This window comes from Sphaerodactylus townsendi, linkage group LG08, assembly GCF_021028975.2.
Source record: "Sphaerodactylus townsendi isolate TG3544 linkage group LG08, MPM_Stown_v2.3, whole genome shotgun sequence".
NCBI classification, from domain to species: Eukaryota; Metazoa; Chordata; class Lepidosauria; order Squamata; family Sphaerodactylidae; genus Sphaerodactylus; species Sphaerodactylus townsendi.
The window spans coordinates 26838561-26850563 of NC_059432.1; the positions used below are offsets into that span (position 1 = coordinate 26838561).

Here is a 12003-nt window from a genome sequence, read left to right on the forward strand (position 1 = left end):
GCAAAGGATCCTGCTGCGTATATTTCAGTTTCTGCCGCACTTCATTCACCTCCCAAGTATTGCTGTCCAGAGCAATCACCGGCTGCCCAATCGACAGGACTGCGGTGGGCGGGAACAGAGGCGCTGCTGTGCTGCCATGCCGCCTCCAGAGGACTTCCAGGTGCCATGGGAAGGCAGCAAAAAGGAGAAAAAAACCAGCCACTTGGAAAGCAATTCCATAGGGCTGCATGGAGTTGTGCCACTTTTTTGGTGTAACTTTTGGCTGGTGTACATCTGAGCCCCAGGCCACGGCATTCCCAGCTGCAAATGCTGAGTGGAAACCAACTAAAGTTGGCTCCACTCCCAGGAGTGCCCCAGCCTACCCACGCCGCTACACCAGTATCCACTTAGATGTCAATGTAGCTCTGTGGTGGTGCCCACTTCTGGATTTCACCAGCACAGCCCTCTACCACTCCAAGAAGCTCCTTCCCTCCACACACCGATTGGGCCAATAGGCTGACTGAACAGTCAAAGCTTCCAGAAGCTCAGAACCAGGATGAAGTTTCACTTTTCAAAACATCTCCCGTTGGTAGTACTCAAAAGCAAGCAGAACCTGTTTTCTTCTCTCTTTTTTTAATTACTTTACGAAGCATGGCATATTCCCAGAGGTACTTGGAACACTCCAGAAGTTGTGGAGAGTTTCTGACCAAGATGACAAACAAGTCATTCTGCTTTCCTTTCCTTTCTGTAGCTGCAGGTAGACCAGCACCTCAGCTTAGCGGGAAAGTTTCAAAGAGAAGGGGGAAGGTTGCTGCCCGAGAGACCACCAGTGGCCAGGAGCACGCTCTGCCAGTTCAGCACTGGGCTGTGGTAAGGATGACAACAGCAGTGGGCTCCTGTGCTCACTGGCACTGATGCTGCAGCCTGGATCTGGGTTGAGAGGACCCACCACACTCCCAGCACCTCAGAGGCCACTTGGCTGAACTAGTTCCGTGGCTGATTCAGTGTCCCAGTTCCCGCCTTCTGCAGGTATGTATTTAGTGTGACTCGACAGGAGAGGCACTCCTCTGAGCTTTCCATCAATGACTCTGGAATGCAAGAAGGAATGCCCATCGCAAGTTGGGAATAAAACCTGTAACAGGTTATGTTGCTGCCACGCGACAAATTCCCATCTCAGCCATTTACCCAGAAACTGCTCACTGCCCTGCTTTACAGTATGAACGGCACCAACATTCAAAGCAAGCCACTGGGAATGTAGATTTAAACACCCAGAGCCTCTAAAGAAAAAAGAAAGCTGCTCCCACCCACTTTGTGCAGTTTTGAAGTCACACACAGCATACGCCACTGCTGCTATTTCAGCCCTAGATCTCACCCTTAAGATTCCTCCCCACAAAGCAGGATAACCACAAGAATGCCTCTTTACATTTTTATTTTTAACACCTTTGTGCAAGCCCATATGCTCATCCAGTACAAACAAGAGCACCACCTTGTACTCAACAATCACAGGTTCACACTCCCGCTAGCGCAAACATGTTAGTCACATTCACAGCATCCCATTCCAGATTTTCGCAGCTGCTTATGCAGCCTGCATAGTGTTGTGGTGGCAGGGAGGGGGGCTTATGGGAGGGGGGAAACATTCCCAAAAGCGGTGTGGATCCTTGTGCAGAGTAGCACATGCCACTCTTGATAAGAAACATGAATCAAGCATCGAGTCAGCATGCCAAGGGATTCGGTGCAAGTGCATACCTTATTCCAAAACTACATCAGACCCAAGTTAACTTTACCCCCAACTTCAATGGCAAATACGGCCCTTCTTACCACGCAGAAGAAGCCAGGCTTGAAAACCCAAACATAAAGCACGGCATTTAGTTTATAACAGATCGGTTACCATTACCGTGAGACATAGTATCCAAAGGATCAGAGTACTTGACTACATCCCTTAAGGCTGCAACTCTGAATCTCACAGGGTATCATATCACATGAGCTCCCAGCTGTTTATTAAGGGGGTTGGGAACCACTGTGTTAAGCTATAAGACCTTTAATGGGAATGCTTGCTTGCATTGTCTTAACCTTTGTGGTGTGTAATCCTTTAGTGCCTTGCTGGTGAATTACCATAAATAAACCGATCAGATCAGATCAGACCAGAAGATATTACCCCCAAACATGAGTTCTTTCAGCAAAGTCCAATCCAGTCCAGGATAACATTCAGATTTCCAGTCAGCAAGACTCATCCACAAGATAAAATGCCAGGATAGTGCAAATTGCATAGGTGAAACAAGCTCTCAAGACAGGGAACAAAACTAGAATCTGAGCTACATGCCCAGAAACCTATGCTGCTCTGATCCTGGTTATCCCAATCATAGTTGATGATGTCAATAACTAGAGATGCCTGTTACTGATCATGTGATCTAAGAGTCAGAGGAATTTGTGGAGGTGACTAGGCCATCTGCAGCTAGGCCCAGCCCCCTCAACAAAGGCTCTTTCCCACTATGATCTCACTCTGCTTATTATATGGAGTGCACTTTTGCAGCTCCAGGGTCCTTGGAAACTGATACGTGGATGGTGTTCGTTGGCACCTGGATCCTCATCTAAGTCTCATCAAGGCAAGCCTACTACGTTTCAGGAAGAAATCTCCCATCTTTTACTAGGCCTTCAGCCTGAACTAATGCTTGAATAGAACAAGAAACTGCAATGAAACCAGTTTCTTGACAATTAGTATTACTAAATATGGTCTCAGTAGGCAACGGTCCCTTCTCCTCAGAGGTCACCTCCCATCTTAACCAACACTGCTGCCATAGAACTATCCAGAGATCCACGTATGATACAGACCATCTCCTCTCTAATGCGAGGCTTCAACAGTTCTCCTCCTGGTTCAAGTCTGTGACTTCCAGTATTACGAGATGATTCTTACAGAAATTAACACTCTCCTTCGAACCTGTCTTCTAATGTGCTTCATGAGTGCCCATGTAGTTGGAATGCTGCCCAGTTCTAGATGACTAAGCAAAAACATTATAGATGTGGACAGCATCAGATTAATGCACTTTTCAAGTTCATGCCAAGAAGCACAGCAACCTCAGAGCACTGTCAAAACACACAGGATGCACTTTGCTTGTGTGTTTGTCAGATCCTAAAACACTCATCACCGCCAACTATGTCACATTTGTAGACACATACATGGTACCAGTTGGTTTTTAATGCTGAAATGAACCTCACTGTACAGCATTCTCCCAGAAAGGTTTTCTGTCTTGCTGCCCATTACAATATTATTAACCAGGCCCATAGTCCTCCCATCAACCTACCAACCATTGACGGCAGCCGAGCCAGCATGGAACAGTGGTTAAGAGCAGCAAACTCCGATCTGATGAACTGGCTTTGTTTCCCTTCTCCTACACATGGAGTTTGCTGGGTGATCTTGGGCCAGTCACAGTTCTCTCAGAACTCTCTCAGCCCCTCCTAACTCGCAAGGTGCTTGTTGTCAGAAGAAGGGATTGTGATTACAAGCTGCTTTAAGACTCCGTTTGGTGGAGAAAAGTGTGTTATAAAAACCAATTCTTCTTCTATACTCCTGGCTTTGTACTGCTAAAGGGGGAGGGGAGGGGAAAAGAAAATTGTTGAATCCAGTACTGGTGGTGTTAGATTTTGTCAGGCCACAAGTTATTCATGCCTAGCTTTAAGCAGCACACCCAATTCTGAGCGCCACAGAAGTACGGCATGCCTCAGAGCATTTAAAGAAACTGACAAGATCTCCGAATTGCGATCAGCAGTTCACTCATCCTTCAAATTCATATCGCAATGATTCAGCTACGAAGAGCCTTCAAGGCTAGTTGAGATCCTTAAAAAAGGGGATGGCTGGAGGGTGGTAGCAAAGTCTTTCCCCAATGCAGGTCCTGTGTGCCTTTCAAGGTGTGGCAAGCAGAAACTGAGCAGGTGCAATGATGGGAAACCCTTCAGCTGTTGAGTCAATGCTTGTTAAAAGTGCAGGAGGCCTGCCGGGGAAAAAGCTGGCAATGGTAGATGGCCACTGTGGTTTAATCATTAAGAAAAACTGAGTCATAGAAACTTAGATTGTCCAATGGGCCCCACTGCTGAGAGTGCTCTTTTAGCTGCAGGGAAAAATAAATAAAAACTTTTCACATGTTATAAGTCCAGCATCAAAACTTGCCACAGCAGCAAATATCCCTTTAAAAGTAAAATTGTTGCAAGGTTCCTCCGGATAAAAGGCAAATTTCTCTTTTCAAATGCACACCATAAATGTAGGGACATCAGATTGTTTTCAACTCGTTAATGAAGAACTTACTGAAAACAAAACAAATGAGTGGGGTGTGAAATTGAAAATCACCAGCTCCCCCCCCCCTTCTCATTCTTGCAGTGCATACAAAGAACTACAGAAATCTCTGTTCAGTTTTAAAGTCCAAGAAAAGATACTATGATAAGCCAGCAGTCTTTATCTAGCATTCTAGACTAGCATGCTCTGTCTTTTCCTGATGTTAATAGTCCAAGATTCTTTATACCTTTCGAAAACACTCCTAATGCCTGTAGCATAGAGTAGCTTGAATTCTTTCCCACCTCTTGATACAGACAGTCAACACCATGAACAAGACTGAGACAAGTAAAAATTAACCAGGTACAGCTTTCCCCCCAAATGTTGCCTCTCTGGTAAGAGAATACACCTGTTGGATTTCTGCTAGTGACATACCTGCTCAAAGCACAGAACTTCTGCTAAGCGGGGAGGGGAGTGGTACTCCTACATAAGAAAACTCTGTGTGGAAGAAGGGAATATAAAAGTCTGGGCTGAGAAAATGGATTTAGGTACAAGTCAAATAAACTACAGTTTAGGGCCTTTGACACTCAGTGCGTGTATGTTTGTGTAAAGTGCCTCAAATTGCAGTTGATTTATGGTGACCCCATAGGATTTTTTTTAAAGGACTAACAAAGGTGGTTTGCCACTGCCTATCGTCCTACTAAGGACACACATTATTATATCACTTTATTTTTCCAAAGCTGGGTATTTAAAGATGGGAGAACTATGCTGATGAAGACATCCTTCTGTAAAAGTCTTGCTTGAACTTTTAATTAACACTTGAAAGCAACTGGGTTTTCCCCATAATGCTTGCTGCAAGATGTTTCTGGCAATGACCAAACATCACAAGCATGCCTGGTGACACATCCCCACCCTGAGTGCATTACACAGGCCTCCTTCTGCTTTATGAGGTGGGAGGGAAATGACCAGTTAGGCTAAAGAGGCTTCAAAGTGGTTGGGGTTCCCCCTCCCTCAAACAAAAGTTTACAAGCTGTCTTGCCTGTCATCGCCTGTCAGGGAACTGGAAGCCCCTAACATTTATAGCAATGATCTCCCCCGCCCTCCCCCGGCATCAGACTTTATGGGTTCCAGACTTGTGGAGATGTGTGGCTGAAGACATCTTTTTATATCAGCACTTAAAAGGAAACCATCCGATTGGCTTCTTTGTGGCGCCCTTGCTGGAGGGTTCCAGTGGTTAAAATTGTACAGCTTCCTGAATCAGAGACAGGGAAAATGGAATCGGCATGAAGCAAAAGGTAGTTAAATTCTCTTTAACAAAAAAGAAAAGAAAAGAGGCACCGAGATTCATTCCTGACTGAAAGTAGCCCCCCTTCATCTGCTTGAAAGTCCTGCATGTTAATTCCAGAGATGTGGTCTTTGCTTGCTTAGCAGGAAAGTAAATATACTCTGCATATGCTCAGAGGCACTTTAACAATTTCGCATTATGGGGATCATCCCTGGCATCGAAAACAGATGCTGGGCCTTACTAAAATCCAGCCCTTGCAAAAATAGCATAGTTCTTGTGTTCATAGTTCAAGAATAGCATAGATACTTGTAAAGGATGCTGTTTTCTGTCCCTGGGTGTAGGTACAAGGAAAAGGCTGATTTGCAATAGTATATTATCAATTTAAACTGTTTTATGCTTCCACATCATATGACCATCACCATTTTCCTTTGATTTGACAAGGAAAACTTTGGTAACTGCTGGAAATAACTAAGAAAACTTCACAGCCTACTCCTATGTTAGCCAAAGTTGAGAGACTGCACAGAGTATAATTCAAGTCCAGGCTTTACACAATAGCAGGGAAGCAAAGATCTGCAATTAAAAGGCAATTCTTACAATTGCAATGCTTGCTACCTCGACACATCCTATCATTCCCACAGTACGGAGCCCCCATGCCTGGACTTCAAGCAGCACTTCCATCCATCATGGTTATTAAATAAAAGAACAGAACCCTCAACACAGTTATCATTTTCTCAGCCAGCGAAAGGGTACATCAATAAGATTCAAATGCAGCTCAAAGCTGGAAGTAACAGCAGGGGCAGCTAACAGCTCGCTCACAGCGCCAACTGGCTGCGCTCCGCTCCGTTCCCTTCCTCCTTTCCCAGCCTTGCCTCTTTCTAAATTGTCAAATTGAAGGGAACCCAGATTTTCTGCTGAAGTTAATTGTAAAAACGCCAGGCTGCATTTCAAGTGGAGGTCTTAGAAGATTTGCATCACGCTCCAAAACCTTCCTCTTTTGCAACAGATGTTCAGAATGCTTACAGAAAGCAAGAGAAGACCCCTGCTTCGCACCTTTGGTTCAAGTCTCTTTAATTCTGTTGCAAAGCGCAGCTACACTGAAAAGTTGTGCGAGTCACCTCCCTGACTCACATCCCACACTCCCTTTCAACAACGTTCACTGTTGACTGCAGGCCCAGTCTACCCTACCCATTAAAAGTACCAGACTCTGAAGTAAATTATAATTTGATTTCAGTTAATTACAAGTGAGCACTTTTGAAACAGAGCAAACAGAGCCCTAAAAACAGTGTTCAGGGTATACTTATGAGTGTCTGAATAGACATACTAACTACTGTCAGTTACAAGAATTCAGACCCATCATTAGCTTTCATCCAAATGTTGGCTAGATACCTTGTCCTAAGGGCTTAGCTTCACAAACAAAGACCACCCTCAGAGATCTGATGCTAAAGTATTGTCCAGAGAGATAAACAATGGAATGTAAAGGTGAACAAGTCAGTTGATACCAGCAATTAAACCTGGGAAGCAGAGAACTTGTACACCTTTCCTTTTCACCATGCTTTCCTGAAGCAAATTTTAAAAATTAAAAAGAATGTGTGCACTAAAATAAATGCTAGTTCTACTAAATATATTTAGGCCGCAACCCTCAAACCATTCCACTGGATAAGCAATTATGGAAGGGAGCTTTCAGGACTACAATGAGTCTGTGTTTCCACACCACAACATTCTCTATGATAAACACACTCAGAACAAACATAAAGTGTCTAGTCCCACAGAAACACACATCTTCAGCAAGAATGGGAATAGTCAATAGTCCAGAGTTTTTTTTAAAGTTCACACCTCTTTAGAGCTTCCCCCAAACACACATGTAGATGAACACAACGCTGTATTCTGACAGAGCTCACTGTAACACCCAGTTGAGAGACTTCAACAGTGAGGGCCACCAAAACGGGATAAAAATAAACATTGATTCCTATACATCCTTTGATTAGTTTCTTGTCACTGCTTTTACGGGAGCCATTTTTCTTTGAGGATGCACTGCCTGGGTGTCCCATTGAACTCAAATGGAATTACTTCCACGTAAATCCTTCAGGAGGGGGGCTGCCATCCCATACTGGATTCCTCCTGCTGAGAGGGATTACATCCTCTTCAGAAAGCCATTATGGTGATATAGGTAGGTATAGGATTCACCTTTGAGATTACAGTCTAACAACTCGATCCTATGTCCCACTGAGTTCAAAAGGGCATCCTTCCACGCAAAAGGGTGCCCAAGACTGCTGACTTTCTCCGGTTAGAGGCCTGGTTTCAAAGAGGTTATTAGATTTGGATATCTGAGTAGCAGCTACCGGGAGGAAGATGCTATTCTGCAAAAGAAGGCTACATGTATCAGTCCAAATCCATGGGATGAAGAGAGCCAAGATTGAAAACGTCCTTAGGATCAGGCAGAGTTTTGAAAACACAAGTTAAAATGCGCCCAGTTAGCACATTAAGGCATTCACATCGAGGGAAGGTTAAAAATCAAGTGATCCTTCCCCGGTTGAACTACCAGCCTAACAAAGTGAGTAGGTCCCCACTCCTCTCTTGGCAAGGGAGGGGCAATCCTAGCCATAGATTAAGCAGAGGCCAGACAGCAACCTTTGCCCTTTGTTGTTGCCTGATTTAATTCCTAGAACGCCTTTCTGGACACCAACCCCGACTCCGGGCACGTTGGCACACAAGCAACTCCCGCCCAGTCTCATCGGCCCTACTCTCGAGTAGGATCCCAGCCGAAAGCCATCATCATCCCACGGTTATTCCTTGAGACTCGCGTCTCGCTGAGTTCAGTGGGATCTGCTGACCCAGCCGCGAAAAGTGGATCGGGTCGAACAACTTCCTCCCGCCCCCGATCGGCTGGCAGGCAGCGCCCGGTGGCGACCCGAAGACTGGCCAAAAATATCCCCCGTCGGCGGCAGGGGGCGAAACTTTCCCGAGAGGAGCCTCCAGCCGTCCCCTCTCGTGCCCTTTCCGACGGCAGCCTGCAGATCAGCGCAGGGGGCTGCACGGCCCAGAGGGGTTGAGCCTCACTTAAGGCACAGGAGGCTCTTACTCCCGAGTAAGCACGTCACAGGTTCGGACCGGGCTCCTTTCCCCTCCGCGGTTGTGCCTGCCTTGAGAGCCCGCAGCCTGGCGCCACTTCTCCCTCTGCCCCCAAATCGGGTCTGCCTGCCCTGCTCCTTTCCCTCAGCCCAAAGAAACTCTGCCCTCACCTCCGCGGCTGCGCTCCAGCCGGCCGGCGCCGCCCCGCCGCCTTAAGAGCAACGTTGCGTTGGGGTTTCAGTCCCTCGCGGGGAAGGCGGGGCCCCCTCCGCGCCGCCGGAGGACCAGAGAGCCCTGGTCCTTTCCCCCGCTGCCTCCTTTGCCTGCTGCAAACCTAACCTGGTATTAAAGTCCCGCCGCTGCGACCAGCCCGGGCGAGGCAGGAGGGAAGCGAGGCAGGAGGGAGAGACGCGCAAAGTCCGGGGGAAACTTTCCCGATGAAGGAGCGGGGCAGCCCCAGCCCCAGAAGCGGCCGCCGAGCGCAAGCGGACGAGCGCGCGGCCACCAGTCACCACGCCGAGCCGGTCGCTCCGCTTACCTGCGCGGCAAAGCCTCAGGTTGCCGATGATGCCCACCAGCAGCAGCAGCAGGACGACCCCGCCGCGGGCAGCGCCTCCCCGGCTCCGTGGAGAAGGCATCGCTGTGTGCGGGAAGGGGCCGGCTCTGCCCCTCCGCGGCTCCTCTTCTTCTCTCCCGAGCAGCCCCTCCAAAGGTCCAGCTTCGGGACGCGAAGCCCCCCAGACTTCCCCCCGGGCTCCCGGCCGCCGCCTGCGCTTCCAGCCAGGCTTGGGGAGAACGCGGGTCTCTGCCGCTCGAAAGAGGCCAAGCGAGAAGCGGGGTCGAGTCCGCCGGTGCCAGGCTGCCTCCTCCCGCCTCCTCGCTCCGAAAGTTAGGGACCAACCAAGGCGAGCCGGGTCAACTCAGAGAGGCTGCTGCTGCGGCGTAGCTCTCATGGCTACGGCTGGCCGACGGGCTCCCTCCCACTCCGGGCGCCGCCACCGCCGCCGCCGCCGCTGCTGCTGCTGTTGCCTGGCGAGCCGCTCGCCGCCTCCTGCCCGCGCCCAGCCTCCTCGCTCACTGCCAAGGTGTCCCGCACGCAGAGCAGCCCAGGAGCAAGAGGGACTGGAGGAGGGGCCCCGCCAGGGAGGCGGGCGACGGCCGCAGCCAGAGGGAAGGGGGGCGGCAGGGAGTTCGCGACAGCGACCCACACAGACCTCGGGCACAAACACGGTGAAGCCAGGCTGGGCGGAAAACGTGGAGGGGCGGAGCGGCTCTGACAGGCCGGAGCTGGGTTTTGTTCGCAACTCGAGGCTCGCGCGCGTGTCGCCCTACTCCGTGCTTGCCTGACCCGCACCAGCCAGTGGGATTTGCCTGCAGAAGTAAGTTCCCCGTTTCATGAAAGCCCCTCACCTTCCCTTGTTGGCGTTGCTGGGGTCGGGGTGGGAGAGTCCCACTGCAGTCGCGCCAAACCTTTGGCGTCCCGATTCATAAATGACGTCCTGCCCCACTAAGGACACACACACACACACACACACCCTTTCATGAAATTGCCCTAAGCTTTGGGAGACGAGCGGCACACTTCGCTTAGCAACAAGATTTCAGGACTAGCTGATCTGGTCTTTGCGCTGCATTTGCCCGGCCTTTTCACTTTGGCCATTTGCGATGCGACTCCAAAGCACGTGCGCCGCCCGCAATAAAGAGGGTGATCTTCAGCAGGTCGACCCCGAATACGACTCAGGTGTGTTCAGAGGCAAATCGGATCACCTCTTTGGGCAGGTGGCTGGATGATTTTCTTGTTGTAAACTTAGAAGACACACACACACCCCAAAGACTTCAGCTTGCCTTTCGCTTGGCTGGGTGGTGAGCGAGTTGTGTGGCTGGATTTTTCCTTGGAAGCTTCGGAATGCATTTTCGTGGCAAGAAGAGAGGGGCCTTTCGGTATTTTAAGTTCTTCTTTAAGCGGGCCCCAAAGAATAGCCAGAATGGTGATCCTTGATACAGTGATGGGATGGATGCCAGCAAACCTCTCAGAGCTGGCCTTCTGATTCTAGATTCAGTGTAATGCATGCAGAAAGGGGGGGGGGGTGGCGGGGGTGCTGATCCAGTGCTCCGGTTCTGAATGGCTGTAAAATGGCTTTTCACTAATGGCTTAATTTTATGAACCGTTTTTGTGTTTCTAGCCATGGCTTGAGCTTTTCCTTTTCAGTCTGACTGTTCTGATCAACTAGATGGGTAGCCCAGTGAAGTAGAAATATTTAAGCTTGTGGGGTGGCCCTAAACACTACTGAAATGTAAATGTTGTTGGATTTCATCGGCCTTAATCCCAAGCATGCTAGCATAGTGTAGTGGTTGAATCTAGGAGATCCGCTCTGCCCGGGAACCTTGCAGGGAGAGTCTGAACCACAAACATTCTCAGTCTAACTTACCTCACAGGGTTGTTGTGAGGATAAAATGGATAAGAGAATGATGTAAGATGCTTTCAGCCCCCACTAGGGAGAAAGGTAGGATATAAATGATGTCAACAAGGGAATGACAACAAAATACTTAGACAGTAATCTTGGGATAGACAGCACACCAGGAAGCCATCCAAAACAGGTCTACTCAGAATTAAGTCCCATGCTATTCAATGGGATTTGATCCTGGGAAAATATCCATAGGAGTGCATCCTAATGGAGCAATCCAAAGCAAAGTTACACTCTTCTAAGTCTATCAATGTTGACAGAATTAGAAAGGAATAACTCTACCTAGGAAACTCTGCCACATCAAAGGACACAAACTTCCTATGTGCATATTACTTGGCTGTGTCCAAACATGAAACAGAGATCCACAGACCTTTCTTAAGCCTGGTAAGCTCCACCTGGGATTCACACCATTTCCTACATAGAAATGGCCCCCTTTCTGCCTTCTTTTGGTGCTGTCAAGTCACAGCTGACTTATGGCAACCCAGTACAGTTTTCAGGTCAAGAGATGTTTGAAAGTAGTTTTCCATTGTGTGCCTCCTTGTCAGGACCCTGGTTTTCCTTGGAGGTCACCCGTTCAGATACTAAGCATGGCTGACCCTGCTCTATCCCTTGGAGGAAGACAAAAAATGAGTTTCTTCAACATATTAATGTTAAATGCCCTGAACAAATACCCCCCTCTTTTTCCAAGGGTAGATTTTGAAGATGAGGGCAATCTTGAGAGCCTCTAGTCTCTCTTTTTCTCCCTCCTTCCCTTTTTCAGAGTGTTTGGCTCTCCTCCCCAAGAAAATATGGTCGTTGCAGCATAGAAGAAACAGAGGTCACTGGGTTCTCAAAGTACCAGAAAGCACTCCGGGCTTTGTAGATTTTGTTTTGTCTGCAGAAGAAGAAGAGTTTGGATTTATACCTTGCTTTTCTCTCCTGTAAGGAGACTCGAGGAGGCTTACAAA

General features: G+C 48.4%; 1 protein-coding gene across 2 annotated transcripts in view; it reads right to left on the bottom strand.

Moving 5' to 3' along the window:
* UNC5B (unc-5 netrin receptor B) overlaps nt 1-9664 on the bottom strand; it is a 211616-nt gene extending 201952 nt beyond the window's left edge. For both annotated transcript variants that reach the window (XM_048505811.1, XM_048505810.1), the window contains exon 1: nt 9133-9664. In XM_048505811.1, the coding sequence (XP_048361768.1) occupies nt 9133-9232 (100 nt within the window). In that variant the 5' untranslated portion in view covers nt 9233-9664. The remainder of the gene's footprint in view (nt 1-9132) is intronic.
* Nucleotides 9665-12003: the final 2339 nt, after the last annotated feature.